At 41.6% G+C, this 21,063-nt stretch overlaps 1 protein-coding gene across 3 annotated transcripts; it reads right to left on the reverse strand.

Moving 5' to 3' along the window:
• Positions 1-2,904: 2,904 nt before the first annotated feature.
• LOC118286514 lies at positions 2,905-20,783 on the reverse strand. 3 transcript variants are annotated; one of them, XR_004785401.2, is made up of 19 exons: positions 20,298-20,783; positions 20,157-20,215; positions 20,017-20,077; positions 19,411-19,565; positions 19,249-19,313; positions 19,061-19,154; positions 18,047-18,310; positions 17,007-17,300; positions 15,928-16,179; positions 12,701-13,015; positions 11,492-11,604; positions 8,446-8,665; positions 8,196-8,351; positions 7,399-7,589; positions 5,840-5,991; positions 5,431-5,669; positions 5,038-5,191; positions 3,445-3,577; positions 2,905-3,041 (listed from the first exon to the last, which is right to left on the reverse strand). XR_004785401.2 is itself a non-coding variant. In XM_035611011.2 (19 exons), coding segments are annotated over exons 1-19 (3,063 nt in total). In that variant the 5' UTR covers positions 20,300-20,783; the 3' UTR covers positions 2,908-2,916. The 3 variants fall into 3 exon arrangements, 2 of the variants coding, with proteins under 2 accessions (XP_035466904.1, XP_035466913.1); XM_035611011.2 differs by having other exon boundaries at positions 2,908-3,041; positions 5,412-5,669; XM_035611020.2 differs by lacking the exons at positions 2,905-3,041; positions 3,445-3,577 and having other exon boundaries at positions 5,050-5,191; positions 5,399-5,669.
• Between the last annotated feature and the right edge of the window lie 280 nt (positions 20,784-21,063).

Here is a 21,063-nt window from a genome sequence, read left to right on the forward strand (position 1 = left end):
AACTTTGTATTGACTTGAAAAGTCTGACCCAATACATAATAATTTTTTTTTTAAGTTTATTTTTTGGGGCTTTTTCCGCCTTTAATTTGACATGACAGTTAGGTGACAGAGAGGGGGGAAGACATGCAGGAAATCTTCACAGGTCGGTTTCGAACACTGGACCTCTGCGTCGATGCATAAACCCGCGAAGTATATGTGTGCCTGCTCTATCCACTGAACCACCCCGGCCACCCCCAATCCGTTATTTTTCTTACAAACAGAAAATCCTTTACCCAGTTAAAAACTCTCCCACCGAACCCCCATCTTGTGCAGTTTAATTAATCTCTGTGGTAATGAAGTCCTTGGAGTGCCTTGTCCTGTCTCATCTCAAAGACATCACTGACCCACTCTTTGACCCCCTGCAGTTCGCCTACAGAGCCAACAGGTCTGTGGATGATGCTGTTAACATGGCTCTTCACTTCATCCTCCAACATCTGGACACTGCAGGAACCTACGCCAGGATCCTGTTTGTTGATTTCAGCTCCGCCTTCAACACAATAATCCCAGTTCTTCTACATGACAAGCTCTCCCAGCTGCACATGCCCGACCCTACCTGCAGATGGATCACCAACTTCCTGTCTGACAGGAAGCAGCACGTGAAGCTGGGGAAGCACGTCTCCAACTCTCTAACAGTCAACACTGGCTCCCCTCAAACCTGCGTGCTTTCTCCACTTCTCTTTTCCCTGTACACCAACGGCTGCACCTCCAGTCATCAGTTCGTCAAGCTCATGAAGTTCGCGGATGACACCACTGCATCGGGCTCATCTCAGGTGGAGATGAGACTGCCTACAGGTGGAAGATTGACCATCTGGTGACTTGGTGCAGTCTGAACAACCTGGAGCACAAGATAGTGGAGATGGTTGTGGATTTTAGAAGGAACGCACCCCCACCCTCCCCCAGCACCCTCTGTGACTCTCCAGTTGACAATGTGGAATCCTTCTGCTTCCTGGGATACATCATCTCCCAGGATACTCAACTGGGAGAACAACGTCAGCAGCCCCACCAAGAAGGCACAGCAGAGGATGTACTTCCTGCGGCAGCTGAAGAAATTCAACCTGCCAAAGGCGATGATGGTGAACTCCTACACTGCCATCATCTAGTCAAAAAGCAGACTGCAGCATATCATCCGCTGTGCTGAGAAGGTGATTGGCTGCAACCTGCCATCCCTCCAGGACCTGCACGCCTCCAGGACTCTGAAGCATGCAGGAAAGATCGTAGCAGATCCCTCCCACCCCGGACACAATCTTTTTGAAATGCTCCCCTCCGACAAGAGGTTGAGGTCTGTCAAGACAGTTTCTTCCCTTCTGCCGTCAGCCTCATCAACAAGGCCCGGGACCCCCACTGACACCTACCTTCCTTCCCCATTGATATTACACGTTATATTAACGTTATCAGCCACACACACATTTAGCCATCTGTGACCCCGATATTTATTGTAAATAGTATGAATTTTAGTTCATTTTATTCTATTCTATATTCTCTTCCTAATTCTGTGTATATATGTTGACTGCTACATGCACCTTATGCACCTATGTAACCTGTTACTTACCTGGCAATAAAACTGATTCTGATTAACAATCAATCAATCAATAACAATTCCTTCCACATCATGTCATATGCTTTTTCTCTATCAAAAAAACACTGCAATTACTGACTTTATTTGCCTAGGCCTTTCTTATTACAGTCTCTAGCCTTATCACTGAGTCCATAGTATACCTTCCTTTCCTAAAACCAACTTCCCAACATTCCTCCCTTCTCAAGCTTATACGATAACCGTTCTATTATGATCCTTTCCATTATCTTGCATAGATTTGACGTTAGTGCAATTGGCCTATAACTAGTGTGTTTAAATGGATCCTTGCCAGATATTCTTATTGGAATCACTACTGCTTCCTTCCATGCAATTGATAATCTTCCCTCCTCCCACACTTTGTTATAAATCTGCAGCAATAGCGCTCCTTCCCCAAGATGCTTTAGCTTAACATAGCATACCTGGTTACCCCTGGAGAGGTTGGTCTTGTTCTATTTATTGCTCTCACCATCTCTACCAAAGAAAATGGTTCATCGATTATATCATCTGCTGCTTCCCTCCGGTCTAAAACACTTTGATGCTGACTCATTGTTCTTACGCAGAGACATTCCTCTTCCAGGGCTTGTTAAACAACTCCTGCAGCGCCACAGTGCTGCCACGCGTTGCTGAATTACAGGATGACGACAGAACGTTTGCTCACTAGTTTTCTTTGAAAAGAAACAGTTGAACGAAACATTTATAGATGCTGATAGAAGACCCAAGCTATACGAGTCATCTGTAATGTACCTGATACAAATTTCTATGTTAAAAAAGATAAATATATCACTCCTTCGAGTTACATTTAGATTTTTACAACGAATGCAAGTCCCACAATGGCAACATTTGTGAGATGTTACAAAGTTGTAATAACATGTATAAGAAAGCTGATACTTCTTTCAAAAACATGGACACAAGATGAAAATAAAGCAACATGCAGATGCAACACAATTATATAAACTTCTGCGACAGTGTTTAATTTCCATTGTAGATAGAATGGCCGTGTTAAAATGCTGAATAAGTAAAATAATTAACAACTGAAATGAAAGTACATTTCAGAAACTCTGAGTCACTTTGTAAATGTAAGTAACAAGTGGAAAAATTGAGATGTTATGAAAAAATTTAACCAGTATTTCATAACTTCATGGTCTAGTCCTAACTATTCTTATGAAATAGTCCTTAACCACTACTTATACATTTCATCCTAATGATTGATAATTCTAAAAGAAGAACGAACAACAACAACAAAAATTCTCCATGAAATTAATACTCATGGTTATGACGCACACAAAGATGATGTTTGAAGCACTTTATTGCAGCTGTAGCTGTTCATAGTAAGTCATGATTGCCTTCATTACACTCAATGAAAGTACAGTTATGCCCAAAAAGCCCACTGATCCAGCCACAATGGAGATCATTGTCATGTGCTCGATCCCTGTAACAGAGATGGAGAATTTAATAACTCTGTATTCAGAGTGCACAGATACTGTATATCTGGCAGTGAACAGTTCCTTAGAAATTATGATAATGAAAAACCTCAAAGTTCAAACCAAACTTTATGAGAGCTATTTGGGGGTTTTATCAGGATATTTTTATTAGGATTTAAACCTAATGACAATGATAACATTACATAGGGATACAAAAACAAACAGTCTGCATCAAGAAATGTTGTCTTGGAATAAGCAAAAATACCATTATTGAAACCAACTGATAGAAACATACAATGATGAAAATGTGAAAAAAGAAGAAAAGCGATGGAAATAACCAAATAAAGAGTAAACAATAAAAGAAAAATTGTGTACACATTCTATGATTTAGAAATGTTGAAACAGACTCACAGTAAGATGGTTGGACTCCTGCCCTCACTTTCTTGTTGACCACCAGAGGTCCAGCAGACACTACAGCAGCATGTCTCTGCTTCCTGTGCATCTGGATCACCGACCTCTTGGTGCGCGGTTGGCTGCTGCAAATCTGCAACAGCATAAATGAGAAAAGGTAAGTAAGTAATTAAGGACAGTATAAATCAGTAGGGAGCAATGGGATATTAAAACTTTGACTCAACCACACAGGATCACATAAATTATCATATAACCAGTCAGAATTGAGGCAGTGCAATGTTTGTCTTCTTTTAAGCAAAAAATGTTTAGCCAACAATCCCACAACTTCACTGGTTAAATCACCACATTTTCTGAAGGAAAACAACTCTTATAGAACCAATTAAAATGATAATTTCTCAGAATAAATGAATAAAATGAAATCAACCAATTACGTTTTTTCATCTTTGAATAAAAAGATTGACAAAAAAATGTAATCACAATAAATCTTTGACAAATTTGTTGGGATTGATAAAATAAAAGATGCTTTTATATAGAGATGCTACTACATAACCATTAAGAAAAACCCCTTGAAATGCCATCTTTGCTCTTTAACACTGAACCAAACAAGCTGGCCTGTGGTCGAACCCCGAGTGTGATTTTAAATTGATTGCCGGCCTTTTGGAACCACAGTTGTGATGTGTAACACAACAGTGCATTTCCTGTCCTGTAATTCGAGCTACCCCTTTAACAAAGATGTCCTTCTGCTCTGGGACTACCTCTGCCGCTGGATTCAAGGTGGAACAATGCTATCTGAATAAGGATGCATGTTAATGTAGGTGTATATGCACATTTGTTCTTGAAATGCTTTCAGATTGTTCAGACCACATCTAGAGGTGGTGGTTTAGTGAGATCTGATCACATCTGAGCAGAATAAAGATATTGACAAAGATAATTAATAGCAGATATGAGGATTGGATGTCATTATCCAGGTAAATTGTACCCAGATCAGTGACTGTACATAAAGATGGACAATGCGTCTCCATTTCCTCCCATGGTACACCAGCAATCTTGTGCTGGTGACTTGATTTGGAGCCAGTGTGTGCAGTGGAGTGCAGAACTGTTGAGAGAGAGTAGCGGCAACGGACGTCCAAAATGCTTGCATGTCATGTAGACTTTCAGATAATTCCCGGATGTTAGCATGCAGTCCATGACCCAGATGTTATATGCCACATGTTAATGTCAGATGGACATAATGATGATTCAATTGCAAATTATGGCTGAATGGTAAATGGACTGTATTTATATAGCGCTTTTCTAGTCATATAGACCACTCAAAGCGCTTTAAAGGAAAGTCACACCCATTCACACACATTCATACAGTGCTGCTATTTACCACGCATTTTTCTGTCACATTCATACTCATTCATGCACTGTCGGAAGAGCCGTCAGAGGCAAGTTAGGGTTAAGTGTCTTGCCCAAGGACACAACGGCATGTGTACTGGCAGGAGGTGGGATCGAGTTGGTGGACCTTCGGGTTGTTGGAAGAACAACCCCTTCTTCCTGAGCCACAGTCGCCCTACATGAATGTATCTCAACCTTGAACCAACACTTTACCTTTGTACAGTCTTTATCAGGTCCACATACATTGGCCAGGCAGTGAATATAGAGGTGCAACCCTTTGGGCATGGTGAACATCTGAAGAGAAAATCTGCTTGTCTGTTCCAGGCCGTTGACGGAGAGCCAGTGGAACGTGTCGTCGACAGAACAGCTGGGGCAAAGAGGATAACATTCATTATCACTCTCACTCAAAGCAAGTAAGACAGTAAAAATATAAAACACTTGGCAAGGCAAGAACTTTTACTTAAACTTTTGGTCACCACCTTGCAATTGAAAAAGCAAGCAAAGTTAAAATGCAATTGCATCGAGCACTGACAATGTTAAAACTGTCTTCACACTGAACTAATGAGCCAGTCACATTTCAAGAATACCCATCCTGAAGAAAAACACCCTGGACAGTATCCTGTGGGTCTGTGCTCTCAGTGGCCCAGCACAACTCCACCTGCAGTAGCACGTCTGAAGCATAAGTGTTGTTGGTCTGCAGGGCCACCTGGAAGAACAGTATGTCTTCAAGTTCCAGAGATATGATGTCTGTGTAGCTGTTCGAGTATGACACATCACTGTATAGGGACATGGTCAGGGACAGCTGCAGGGATGAGTTGAACTCCACAAGGGAGTAGGAAGAGAGCCTACAACAAAATGATTTGCGTAAATGGTAAAAATTATACCTGTCCTAATGCTACATGCTCACATGATACTCCTCAAATGAAATATCTGGTTCTGATGTACTGGAAAAAAATTATTTGAATTCTAGTAAATAGCGTTTAAGCACTAGACTATATAAAAAGATTTGTCTCACCACTCCATATCCATGCCAACTAGAGCATTACGAACGTAATTCCGAGGATAGACGCACTTCCAGACAACTTTTAGATCCCGCCGGCTGATTGTGTGCTCTTTGGTTAAGGTCACAGTCAAAGTGTTTTGGTATTCGATATGGGTTTTGTTCACCTAAAAAAAAAACCACACGCACGCACGCACACACACACATGCACACACACAATAGTAAGATAGCTGCGGCACTGAACCCTGTTGGCTGAAGTGACTGCAACAAAATGTACAATATTCTATGCTACTAAAGGGGAAGCAACACAGTAGTCTCTAAGGATCATCCTCATGATGAGGTGATGAAGATGTACTGCCGCACTGATCAGCAGTGTATATGTTATCTCTGCTCTGTAGAGGAACCTAAAGGCTACGACACAGTCACAGCTGCAGCAGAAAGGACTGAGAGGCAGAGAGAGCTCGAGCTGAGTCAACAACAAATCCAGCAGAGACTCTACGACAGACAGGAAGATGTGAAGCTGCTTCAACAGGAGCTGGAGGCGTTCAATGGCTCTTCTGATAAAGCAGTGGAGGACAGTGAGAAGGTCTCAGAGCTGATCAGATCACTGAAGCAGCAGATCAGATCCAAGCAGAAAACTGTGAGTTGAGTCAAAAAGCTTCAGGAGAAGCTGGAGCAGAAGATCACTGAGCTGAAGAGGAAAGATGCTAAACTGAAGCAGCTCTCACACAGAGGATCACAACCAGTTACTACACAACTACCCCTAACTGTCACCACTCAGACTACACACCTCACAATATTACAAAACATAATAAATATTAAACATAATGAATCTAATTTAATTGAATTAACCTGTACTTTGTGCTTAAGATGAAATGAGCAAATCTTAGCATGCTAACATTGTAAGTAAATTAAGATAGTAAACATGGTTAACATTAGGCCTGCTAAACACACGTTTGCGTTTTCATTGTGGGCTTGTTAGCATTTAGATATTAGCATATAGCTCAAAACACTGCTGTGCCAAACCACAGCCTTGAGCTGCTATTGTTGTAGAATCTCTTTGCCGTGTGTGACATGGGTTGTAGTCTTCAGTACATTAACAAATTTGTACAAATGAAATACAAAAAAAAAAGTACAACATACCACATCACACTGGATCAGGGCGAACTATTTGTAAGTCATTGGTGTATGTAACATTAGTAGCCAGTGACTCCTGTGATTTACATTGTGATCTATTTGTATTTTTTCCAAACAATGGAAAAGAAGATTTGACAATTTGTCTCTAGTGGGTTACAGACTGATTTTCTTTTCATTCCTGATTGCAATAAAATCACATATGCATATTGGTGGAGTCTAACTTTCTCAGAATGACTCACTCATTTGCTGCTGTTATGTGAATAAGGTGGTGCTCTAAATCAGTATATTGATGCTTCTATTTTAATATTTTGTGTCCTTATTCCATCAGGACACATATAGTTACTATAGTACTTTATCTACCCCTCACATCCCTGCACAGACTGTGTCCATCAAATGCGTTGACTTTATATAATCTTTAGCGAAGCATAGTCACTCACCCTCCTCCCTGTTCCACATTCAGACGATTTCCGTGAGGTGCGGAAGTAATAGAACATCTCACTCTCATCCACAGTGCATCGCCCATCATTCAGCATCACATCGATCTTTCCCCCAATGTAAGAAGTCAGGTAGGATTTTGCTATTCCTCCAGTCATCAGTTTTTCCAGACACTGGCTGAAAAGCCCTTTTTCTGTTTGAAAACAAGGGGAGTCGTGGTTTGCCATGATAACACCTGTTGCAGAAACCATTACTGCACTAGTAGTGATCTGCATGCCATTATTCTACGTATGTGCTGATATTAAAGTGGGAAAAAAAATGTAAACTAAATGTTGAAGCCACTTTGTAGTAGCACCATAACGTGCACTTCCTCTTGTTGGAAATTTACTGTATTTGAAATTCAAGATGACCAAGCCTGTTTTGTGATATGGAAAGGACATGATAAATAATAATAGGGCTGCTGTGGCTCAGGAGTAGAGATCGTCCACTAACCAGAAGGATGGGGGTTCAATCCCCACTTCTGCATGCCGAAGTGTCCTTGGGCAAAACACTTATCCCTGAATTACCCCCGACAGCTATAGCAACAGTGTATGAATGTTATAGACAAAGCACTGTGTATAGGAGCGATGTATGGGTGACTGTGACTTATACTGTAAAGTGTTTGGGGTGGTTGGTAGGACTAGAAAAGTGCTATACAAAAATAGTCCATTTACCATTTACTTAATGTTTTTCTCAATACAAAATTATGTATTTATTAGATACAAATCTATAAATAGAGTAAAAGACGGTGCCACTATACCATTGCAGATCGGATTTGAAGCCAACCGAGGCTCGATGACGAGGCTCACATCATAGTGTCCATGTTGGCAAACACAAGTGAATGAGCCCAGGGTGTTGATGCACAGAGAATTGCGGGGACACACAGTGTGTTTGAAGGAAGCACACATATCATGACCTAACGAAACAGTCAAATCAGAAGATGTGTTAATGTAAATGTAAGACTGACAAGGGCAATTCACAAAAGTGGATGTGTTTTCACCATCACCTACCATTCCAATGAATGACCCCATCTGTAACTGTGATGTAAGTTGCATTCATGTAGCGAATGTAATCCAGCTGGTCTTCCACAGGAAGAGGCACGTCTTCTTCAGTTTTGGAAGCATCAAAAGACATAAACAGAATCTCTGTTTTGTCTGGGTCCTCCGCAAGTTCAAAGGTGGCCAGCTCAACGCGGGCCGGCTGATCGAAATCTTTCAACAGCTCCTGCAGCTGAGAGGCACAGACACACAAAGGTATAATGTCTCAAAGTGGTGAACTAATTTAAGGAGAATTGCTGGGCTGAAATGTATTAATTAGTTATCTTATTTAAGAAGAACAACTTATTTAGTTGCTAATATGAAGGGGTTTTTGAAGAAATTGAATAAAAATAAAGTCACTGGGGGAAGGAGTGGGAGGTATTGTTGGTTGGTTGGTTATCATCGAAGTGTAGAGTTCAGTAGGGTGACAGCCGCAGGGAAAACAGGGGAGTGAGGTACCGGTAATGCGTTGGGCAGTTTTCACCACCCTCTGCAGTGCTTTCTGGTCAGAAACAGAGCAGTTTCCACACCATACTGTGACACAGTTGGTAAGGATGCTCTCGATGCTGCAGCGTTAGAAGTTTACCAGAATCTGAGGAGACAGATGGACCTTCTTTAATCTCCTCAGGAAAAAGAGGCGTTGGTGAGCCTTCTTGATCAGGGTAGAGGTGTTGAGGGTCCAAGGGAGGTCCTCTGAATTGTAACTACCTGAAACTTGAAGCTGGTGACACGCTCAACCTCCGTCCCGTTGATACGGATGGGGGAGTGTGTGCCACCTTTAGACTTTTCTGTAGTCCACAATGAGCTCTCTGGTCTTCTTGGTGTTGAGAACCAGGTTGTTGTCAGCGCACCACGTTGTTAGGTGCTGGACCTCCTCCCTGTAGACTCATCGTTGTTGCTGATGAGACCAATCAATGTTGTGTCATCTGAAAACTAAATAATTGTGTTTGAACCATATACAGGTGTGCAGTCGTAGGTGAATAGGGAGTAAAGGAGAGGGGTCAGCCCTGTGCGACGCCGGTGTTCAGGGTGAACTGAAGTCGATGAACAGCATTCTCACATAGGTGTTACTGTTGTCAAGGTGGGAGAGGGCGGAGTGTTGTGCCGTGGAGATGACATCCTCCATACTCCTGTTCTGGCGGTAGGCGAATTGGAAGGGGTAGAGTGGGTGGAAAACAGGTTTTGAGGTGAGCCAGGACCAGCCTCTCGAAGCACTTTGTGATGATGGGGGTGAGTGCAACTGGGCAGAAGTCATTAGGGCTCGCTGCATTCGAGTGCTTTGGCACTGGCACGATGGAGGTGGTTTTAAAACAAAGCTGCCTGGGCTAGAGACAAGTTGAATATATCAATCCAAACCTCAGTCAACTGTCCAGCACAGGCCCCCAAGTACGCGTCCGGGGATGCCATCAGGACTGGCAGCCTTCCGTGCATTAGTACTGTTCATTGCCGCACACACATCGGTGGGGGAGAGTGTGAGGGGCTGGTGGTCTTAAGGGAGCACAGCTTTGATGGCCACCTCCATGTTGTCCCTATCAAAGCGACCATCGAAGTGGTAAAGCTCATCAAGGAGGGAGGCGTCGCTGGATGGGGGGGTGGTGTTAGTGAGTTTGTAGTCTGTGGTGGCCTGGATGCCTTGCCACATGCGTCATGGGTCAGAGTTTTTCTCGAAGTGCTCCTCGATCCTTAGCTACTAGCTGTGCTTGGCCTTTTTGATGCCCCTCTTCAGGTTAGCCCTGGATGAGCTATAGGCCCGAGCATCACCTGATCTGAAGGTGACGTCACATGCCTTCAGCAGGAGTCGGACCTCTCTGTTCATCCATGGCTTCTGATTAAGGAATGTGGTAATCAGTTTGAGGGTGGTGACAATGTTGATGTCGGAGTTGATACAGTTCAGAACGGAGGAGGCGTATGTGTTTACATTCTCTAATGTTCAGAAAAGTCATCAGTGTTCTCATACTGCCCATTCCTGCAGCTCCACTTTTCACCCTCTGGCTAGAACGCCTGGATTTCTTTTAGGCCCTCCTCCCGATAAACCCCAGTCTGCTCTGATTGGTCAGCTGGCCCAGTGTGTTGTGATTGGTCAACAAATTTCAAAAAGTGTTGGAAATGTCACGCCCCTTCACCAGAGAAGTGGAAATTCTCAGATTGAAAGCAGGGTTACCCCAAAAGAGTCCAACTGTGATGTCACAGTTGGAGAAAAAATCTGAACCAGTTGTGTATAGCCAGCTCACAAAAAAAAGACAGTTTGTCGGCTGGCAGGCTCCACAAATACACACATTTTTGCACAAACACTGAAAAAGGGATTTTTGCATTATATGTAACCTTTAATATTTGTGTCATTTATGTTTTGTATGGATATTTAGAAAATTTATTTTAATTTTTTTTTAATCTTATAAAGGTGGATGACGCGTACAATCATCTTGGACGTGCACCACTATCTTGCTCTGGTGACATAATTTGAAGTCACTTGGCACAGTAGTGATTGTGTAGTGGAGCTGTGGTATTGATACACACACCCGACCAATCACAAGCCAGTCTCAGATCAAATAAAACTCAAATCATGACGTGTCACACTACCTAAAATGAATGAATATATCTTTGTTAATTCGTTTTGTTTTCCAATTTGGACAATGTCCAATCTGCTAATATGGAGGTGGCGTGGTTTATGTGCTATATGTAGCCAGCCACCAGATGTGATTTGGCTTCACTTTCAGGGAGTAGTCATGTCGTCCTTCTTTATAACATTCTTTGGTTTGGTGTAAATCTTTCAATTTGAGATTTGAACTCTGTCTATTGGTTGCCATGATCGACTCTGTAAATAAAAGTTAAATACTTTTCCACTCAATGTGTCAACAAAATCAAACTTGATGTTGACAATAAATAATAAAAATATTTCAATTTTAAGATAATTCTGTATCTCAACAACATTATACAAAACTCAGCAATATAATAAAACAAAAGGAAGAAAAATAGATCTGCAGTCTGTGATCACGGATGTAAACAGTGAACATTCTCTCACCTTATCTTTGAAAATCTTCCCCATTTTGGTTCTTGGTTCATCCTGCAAATCCTCCGGCAGTGACCATGGCACAACCATTGTGAGACCCATGCTGGAAAAATCGAACTGCAGCTCTACAGTAACGATGAAATGAAAAAAAAAAAAAAAGTGGATCATGTATATCGTGACCAGATAAAAGGCTACGTTGGAGAAAGGATAATTAGGGCTCAAACTCCGACAGTGGTAGAACCCTATTGTTTTTGTGTTGGTCCATAGAAATCATTATTGTTCTTGTTTACCTCAAATTCCTGTTAGCTGGAATAAGCCAAGACTACTAAACTTTGTGCAATAACTAAAAATGTTAAAAAAAATATTACATTTTGGAAAGACCACATTCCTCACACAGTGACTCCGATTGACTTAAAATTTGCCACACAAGTGAGATTCGATGTGTTCTACAAAAATCTTCTTGAATCACTAATGTGTCAGGTGACATTTTTGCACTGAATAGCGAAATCTGAAAAACATCATATAAATATAAAAATAAATATAAATAGAACTTTTGAATTTTTTCCTAATCAACACCAAATTTGGTATGCAGCCTTAACTAATATAATTTATAAATGCGCAAGATTGGTCAAAAAACATAGCCAAAATGTTGGGGCGGGGCTTAGAAGGAATATTGGCTCTAAGTCATTAACAGTTTGTCAAATCATCACAAATCTTGGTACATGACTTACAGTTGTGATTAGCTACAGTTCTATTTAAATAAATTTGTTACTAACCTATAGGGGCACCACAAATGCCACATAGGTGTATCTCATTAAGCACTGAACGGAATTTCACCAAAATTGTTGTTCATGCTCTGGGGGCAAGTATTGATCAAAATTTTAGGCCCTTTGATTTGTTAAAGTGGGCTTGGCCTATAGCATATATACTAATAACTCAAGATGTCTATTGCCTATCATGACAAAATTCACTAGAGACCTCTCACCCATGAAGGGGGGACCAATGGCAAAGGGTTTGAACCCTCCAAATGCGCTTTTGGCTATTATTTCTTTTTTTTTCTTTGAATTCCAGCTTTCTTGCATTATTATTTCGCTTTCTCGGCTGATGTTTACCCCTTGATGTTTCAGTGGATTGTCTTGATGTCTCTATGGATGAAATTAGTGACTCCCAAAATAAAAACACCACAGAAGTCTTGTTGGACTAATGTAACCTCAGACTGACCTAGGTCATGAGCGGGCCCACCGGCCCTCATAATGAACCCTAAAGATGAATTAGCTCCCGCAAAACACAGCTGAGAAGGTTCAGACGCCCACTCTCCGTCACATTCCTCCCACACGTCAAGGATGTAGGTCTTCCCTTCGTCTAGCCCTGGGAGGCGCAGCTCTGTGTCTGTCACACGGCTGCTCTGGATGGCGGTGCCATTCTCCGAGGACAGCTCGTACAGAAAGGCCAGAGCTGACTGTTGTGAGGTACTGGGAGTCCACTGGGCAGTGGAGTCGTTTGAGCGGTACCTGAGCTCAGATACACCTTGAGGTCCTGGATACATACAGACACACAGATTACAGAAAAGTCAATTTAAATGACGACTTTAACTCACTGTTGTTTCCTGAAAAAACTAAAAGAGAAATATCGGCTGTCGAGAATACTCAACTTTCAAGGGTTGAATTATATTAATATAAAAGTCAACATCGACCGTGTCTTATATTTCTATGGAGAAATACAAGACACGTTATTTATCTAAAAAGTTATTTAGTGATAATTATCTTTATCGTTTTATTGCCCAGCCCTATTTGCCATATTATTGGACTGTTCTGGATTACCTCTAATCAGAAGCTCAGGTGCTGGAAACTGGAGAAGACCCAATGTCCTTCTTGGTACTTTAAACATTGATTGTGAAAATAACTACAGCTACACTTTCCTTACACTGCACTACAGTTTGAACATAAGGAACCACTTTGTCTCTAGCATGTTCTAATTAATAATAATTATCTCTTTTAATTAAAATTTTTTGGTTGATTTTAAATCAAGTTTGCTTCAGAAATGACAGTATTAGTGACCTAAAATCTTGAAATTAGAGTTATCCAATCAGATGTAGTTGTTGTCTCTTGGCAGAAAAGAGGTAACAGCTTGCTCACTCATTGGTAAAGACTTCACGATTGGGACAGAAGTTTGGACCTAGTGTTTTCATTTAGTAAGTGACGGGTAAATCTGCCAATCGTATTTTGCTATTGTGGTGGGCGGGTAAAAAACATCGCCTTACACCTTCCAGAAGGCCACTGACATGTAGAGGGGTCAGTGAGCGCAAAGCATGAGGGCCCCCGTTGTAATGACATTTAGAAGCTAAGGCATCTGGTGAATCATTTAGAAGTTCTATCTAACTCGCGTGTAAATCTATGGCGTGTACTCACACTGTAATGGCGTGTCAATTTGGGGATTTTAGTGTAGTTTGAGGCAATGTGTTGCTGGCGATGATTGTGTGTGCTTGTGTGCCCGTGTGCACGCTCTGTGTTGGTGCCGTTGTGCGCTGTGTCGGCGAGTTTTACCTTCTGTGGTGCTGACGGTGAAAGTGTGTGCTTGTGTGCCCGTGTGCACGCTCTGTGTTGGTGCCGTTGTGCGCTGTGTCGGCGAGTTTTACCTTCTGTGGTGCTGACGGTGAAAGTGTGTGTGTGTGTGTGTGTGTGTGTGTGTGTGTGTGTGTGTGTGTGTGTGTGTGTGTGTGTGTGTGTGTGTGTGTGTGTGTGTGTGTGTGTGTGTGTGTGTGTGTGTGTGTGTGTGTGTGTGTGTGTGTGTGTGTATTGGGGCTCTGTGTCAGCGTGTTAGAGCTCGTCACATCTTTAAAAAATACATGGACATGGTAAACATAAGCTAATACCTAATACCAGGGCCGGACTGGGACAATCATTCAGTTCGGGAAATATAGCCCCAGCCAGCCCACTTTTTAAGTGGGGGCCCTTTTTATATTTTATTCTGGCAGATTATGTCCTCCATACCTCAATCCCTAACACATGTAAATAAAGTAAAAAGAAAGAAATTAGATGACATATCTATCCAACAATGTTAAAATTCAGTGAAATGTGTAATTTTGTTCAAGCTAACAGTCCATAAGTGTTTCCCCAAGGATTGTAAGAGACTAATGTGGGTGGACGTCAGACCCTGTCGGGGGTCTGGGGGCATGCTCCCTAGAACAAAATTTTGTACATTTCAAAGTTAAATCCATCAATCTGGTGAACTTTGACATAAATTTAGGAAGTTATATATTTATACTGTACTAGTAAACAATTGTGTGCTGTAGAATTAAATCTAAAACACTTAATATCCTTACAACCTCTATTGTTACATAAGAGGGAAAAGTAGCTTCTATTGTAAACAGAACTATTTGCATAATTCTGTCTGTATTATGATTTTCCTTTAATTTTCAATATCATGTTTTGTGTTCTTCAAAGAAATTAAGTTAATTTCAGACTGTCAGTCAGTCATATCTCAAGATCCGTTCATCTTGTTGTGTGTGTTGTTTAGGGTCCAATAAAGTGCAGTGTTGAGTTTGAACATGATACGTTGAGTATTGATTTAAATAAACAGCTGATCAGCGCTGTGGAGCAGCAACGTAAAACACGCTGTCAATCAAAACAACAGCGCGTATATGACAACGGCGACAACAGCTGATTCTCCGGTTAAGCCGTTCAGGGTTCTGTATCGAGCTTTAAACGAACTTTGAATAAACACATCCCCCTCGTCCTCCTCCTCACTTCACTTATTCGCGTGTGTACGTGCAGGGCAGAGAGACAGAGGGAGAAAGGGGAGAGCTGCATCTTGTACCGGCATCTTGCTGGAAGTCCTGGTATGCAAGAAAAATTAACGGTACGCCAAAGAGTAAAATGTAGACATACTGGGCCATTTCGAGCAATCATGGTTACAGATGAGTGCTATATCATTATCATTATCCATACTCCGTGTAGACAGATTGCGCCCGCCGCTCGCTTTTTCTTTTCTGGCTGCCGCCCGCCTCGGGCCCCATTACCCGGTGTGGGGCGGACCTGCACTCCGCGGCGGTGCGTTCACAAGATTTACTCTTTTTTCTTTTAACTCAGGCCAGCGGGCAAGGCCACCGGGAAACTTCCCGGTGCTCCCGATGGCCAGTCCGGGCCGGCCTGCTCAACATCAGCATGGGACAGACAAGCACAGAGCGTTCTGCTCAAAGCACCGTTGTGTTGAAGAACAGCTTCACAGAGCAAAGTGAAGGTGCTGCTGGCTGTAGAAAACCATCCCTGAATAAAATCCCTCATCTCTCTCCTCAGCAGTCAGGGTAGACCTGACATATTCTCTCATCTCTCAGCTTTCTCTAAACAGTGAAGACACATATGTGATTGAACTGTCTTTTTGTGCTTCCTGCATTACCAAGACCATGCCTCGACAGGTATGTCCTGTCTTGTCATCACTTCCTACATTACCTGTGTGTGCTGTGACAGTCTTGGCACTCATGAGAACATCGTCTCCACACAGTGCCTCCACCATGGCTGGGTACTGTTGACATGACAACAGCCCCCCAATGGTGTAGTTAGTCATGAGCGTTGTGCCGTGCAGCTCCCCATCGTGGTAAACTCTGAACTTGGAGATGGACGAGGTGTTCTTCACCTCCCACCTCATGGTGTAGTTGTCGGGGCCAAACGATGTCTGACGCAAGGCCCAGATTCTGGAGTGGACTGAGGGGTAGAGACAGAATCTGTTCAGCACTGTAGTCTTTCCTGAAGGACTCGCCACAATCATAATGTGGAAATTTCAAAATGCAAAGATCTGTTATCCTGTCATCTTGAAGGCTGGTTTATTTTAAGATTGTATTTTCCTCTGAACTAATAAATACTGTTGTCCAGCTAATTCATAAAACAACATCAGTAGGAGCCCTACATAAACAAAATGAAAACAAAACCACATTTGGGGGTTTTATTGGAAACGCAAGTTAAATCCTTTCAGATAGAATGTTTTCATACGTTTCTCGTGTCTACATGGTACAGTTTAAACATTTATTATTGTTGCAAGAACCACAATTTCTTATATTGGGTCTAATACTCTAATTAAATGTTGAAAATAAATGGGGGTGATTTCGCACATTTGTGTGAATAAAATACACTATCCTAGGATTAAGCAAATGAGGGCATTTTAAGGATATCAACCAATAAAGAATCAGAAAAATACTTTATTGATCCATGCAGGAAATTGGGTAAATTGGATAAGCCAACATTAGCCTCAATAAGACCATCAACAAAACCATGCATGTCTGAACATGCATTTTACTGCTAAGCATGTTCTAATTTTAATTTGTAGAAAAAGGAATGTGTTATTTCTTGTCTCGAACTGACCACACCTCCACTGACACAGTAACTGTAGCTCTTTTTAGGCACTGCAAATATATGAGTCAGTCTGTGACTGCAAGATATTCACATTCAATATCAACCCACTACATTCGTATATAATAAATATCATTTCTAAATACAGAGATGGTTCATTTAGTCTCAACCTGTACAGGACTCACCAGAATTTCCATCATTCGGGACCATCTTGCTGTAGCGGGACTCCATCCCTGACTGGCAGACGGTCTGAAGGCCGAACTTAATCCTGCTGCAGGGCTGCAGGTCAGACAAGGTGAACACAAAGCTGTCCTCCGTGAGCCAGAGGCGCACTTCCTCTGTGATGTGGTCCGTGCCATTGAGGTAGAAGGTGGTCAATAGGAAGAGAGAGTACTTGAGGTTCTCGGGGCAGTCCCAGGTCAACGATATGCTGCTGCTGTTCCATGAAGTCACATCAAAGTCCTTGGGAATGTCTGGGTCTGGTGGAAACACAAAAAGAGTTTCAAAAAAATTGGCATGTATCGAACTGGTGACACAACTGACACATGACAATAAACCTGAGAGGAAAACTGAGAGGAAGTTCAATCTCTAGTTAACCTGGGAACCATCCTGGTGGTTTTACATTTTTAGTCCATTAGCTGAATAATAAGTGCACATGACATTACTTTTGACAAAAATGCAAACTTTTTCCAGTTTTATTTTCTACTTTCTACAAAGACTTTCTGCAGAAATATGCTAGTTCACTTTACTGCTATGTGAAAACTAAATTGTAGATATATGAAACATGTTTATCAAGGTTAAGTTTAAACAAACCCGAAAAAAAAAAAAAAAATCAAGATTTGAGCACCACAAGCTATTCACTTAGGGCACACTGACACTTGGCATTCGTATCATGCCCAAGCACAATTCACGGCTAAAGTGTAGTTCGTTAGACCAGTGTGAGTGCAACCGTACCGTGCCTAGGCACAGGCCGCTTCCCGGCCATGGCCCGGTTGATAGAGGTGGGCTTCAGCACGGCACGATCGCACATGTACGACCAGTCGCATTGACGGCGGTCGTACATGCGACTGTTCCCCGCGGCTTGCAAAGTCGAATACCAAGTGTGAGTGCGCCCTTAATCTCTACTGCAGTGCCTTGGAGATAAATCATGGACACACCATGAAGTATTTATGTGCGAATTGTGTGTTTTGTCATTTGTGTGAACTGTGCGAGTCATCAGTCATACCAGTAATAGCAGAGAGGCAGATGACGGAGTGAGAGCCTGCGATTTCCACACAGGTCATATAGGGGCTGCAGGAGTCCAGAGATGTGAAGTCGTAGTGGTTGTGGACGGTAGAGTCCATGCCAAGTATGGTATAGTAGTCCGGCTCAGAGCGGTACAGAGTCACAGTGTGGCTATCGCTGGTGGCTAGACTGTTCTCCACCCAGGAGACCAGCAACATAGAGGGGCTCCTGGACTCCAGCTTGATAGGGAGACGCACAGTGTGGCCTGGGATGAGAGAAAACGCCGTTTCAGTTATACAAAGTGTTGGGGATGCAGAGGTGCACCAAACCAAACATAACCATCAGCAATAAAGACAAGTCATAACTAGGATACTGAGAGAAGTAAGTAAACCTAACGCCGGTCTAGATTGAGATATCTTGACATTTTGGGCAAACAATATTGCAAAACTAAAGGTCTACGCTCACCAAACCAATCAGGATTCATGCTATGGAAACCATGAATATCCACTGCAGTTACATTGGTCATTTGTGTTATCTGCATTTTCTCTGTTCAACATTTTTTTCACCACTGTTTAATAATGCTGAAATAATGGATTGTGAGAAGGTGAAGGTCAGGTCGTACTCTCCCTTCATCTTTTTTTCATATCATGAAGATTGAGCTTTATTGAGAACTTGTTTTAAAAATCCCTTAAGTTGGAACTTGAATGCAAGAAAACAGCATGTCACAATTAAAATCAACATATTCAAGTAATGTCATAAATCTAATGCTGCTTTTTGAAATTTGGCTTTTTGTATGCTCAAATGTTTTCAGTGTAGTCAATGTGTCTCACAGTGTATTGATCGTCTCATATTTCCCAAAATGCTAAACTAGGGTTAGGATTAGTGTTTTAACGCTTGACCTTATCTCGGCCAAAATCTGCACGGCAAAAACAGCATTAACCGTTGACCAAAACCAACAGAAAAGGTTTTAGATACAATTTAAACATACGAAATCCACACAACCAAATACTCTCACCAACTGCAAGAAAGAAGTGTTCATCCTGGTGGAAGAATACTGTGCCGTTTTCACATGCGAACACTTCAGTGGGACTCAACGAGTCCAGAAAGCTCTGAAGACAGAACAAGGGAAAGCAACCACAGCAAGTTGGATGATTAAATTGTGTATAAAAATCAGTAGTTTGATGCACGTTAAGTCAGATGTACCTTAGTGGCATTAGTAGGATGCTCCAGGGGTTTGGGCACACCTTTGATTTTATTGAGCCTTTTACCTTAAATGAGATGGAACTCAGTTAATATGATATTTCACCACTACTGGATATACTTAGTTGGTAAAATATTTAAATAAATAAACGCTAGCATGCTTACTTGGAGTGATTGTTAAAGTCCATGCCAGAATGGAGCCTCCATACATCAGTGTTAGCTTGTTTTCTACAGCTGGATATATTGTCAGGGAGGTAACTTTACCCTCCCCCCTGATGGACTTCAGTGTTGTTCCATTCAGCCATAGGTTTCCGTTTTGTCTGCAAGCATGGAAAATAATAAAACATTGGCTCATATAATATCATTCCAAAAGTTAACAACTTACCAGTTGATCCAGTTCTTCAATTAAGTGTCCATGTCAACCAGTCCAGGTTGCATTATACGGTCAAAAGTATGTGGACAAGTAGCCTAGGGGCCATTTTAACAGTATAGCCGTTTTGTGTGACATATGCTGACTGTCCTGCACACAGCCCACAATATCCACACAAATATAAATTAATTTTAAATAATGTATACCGAATATAAGAGTGCAATATGATCATTCCTTAAAAAGGCATCAGGAACATTTAACCATTAGTACAGCTTTGCTGATAAGCAGGGAAATACTAAACTGCGTTTTTCTAAACAAGGTTTGGTTCTTTATAAAGCACAAAACGCACGTCAGGTTCAGACATCACTAACGCATTGACTGATATACAACTGTTTGTTTACCTTTCTGGAGCATCGTCTTTGCTCATCCAACATATAGAGAAGGAAATATCGTTGCGGCGTCCTGGAAAAAAGTCTCCAAAGGTGACACATTTATGATTTATCTAACATCAGGAACATGTTAGATACAATGATCTACTCACCACAAGACACGACATGAGGGGCCAGGATGAAAAGGATGAAGGTAAACTCTAAGGGGTTCCTGAAAAATTTGAAATTGATTAATCTGCGACTGAAGATAATCGTGATATTGAAGCTGCCATATGATAAATGTATTTTCTTACATTTTCTTTATGATCCCAGTAAAGGAAAAACCTGTTGTGATTATTAAAGTCAAGGACTGCTTGACTGCAAGTGACGCTCCTAATAAGTGACAGGTGTGCGATGCCTATGCCCCCATTCACTCAACTCTCGCGGAAACAGGAAATCGACCGTGGCGTGTATTCAGTGCAGATTATATCAAGCTGATGTCGATACTCTTAGTTAATATTTTGATGGTCTCATTGCTTCATCTTACTCCTTCATATTGACCTGGAGCCAAAATTTGAAAAAAAACAAAAACTTTTCTTTGTTTAAAATAAACATACAAAGTTGTGCGTAATTGTAAAATTGTACTTATCCCTGATCTTGTGCACTGACTGCTGCCGAGTGAGCCGTCATTTGTTTTTATCGTAGTCAAACCAGCCGCCGTTAAATTTGTAGCGCGTCAATATTCTGACAATCATGGTAAAAGCATTGAAACTGCTCAGAGACAGCTGACATGAAGGGTTTGTGTTTCCACATCCGGTTTTCAGTTTTCAGACTAAAGTGTTACACAACCAGGCCTATAACAAATAAATATAGAAATAAGATCAATTGCTTAATATTCACGGAACTTGTCACTGTGGAATTTCAGAATAAATGCCCTTTGATAATGAATTGTACAGCAAATGATTATATTATATTAAAAATTTATGAAAATAAAATGTTCTGTTTCCAATCGCTAATTCCACTTCAGGTATATCCCTTAGGACCTCAGGTATCTTCTCAAAAATTTACAGAAGTCTCCGT

Source organism: Scophthalmus maximus, chromosome 12 (assembly GCF_022379125.1).
Source record: "Scophthalmus maximus strain ysfricsl-2021 chromosome 12, ASM2237912v1, whole genome shotgun sequence".
NCBI classification, from domain to species: domain Eukaryota; kingdom Metazoa; phylum Chordata; class Actinopteri; order Pleuronectiformes; family Scophthalmidae; genus Scophthalmus; species Scophthalmus maximus.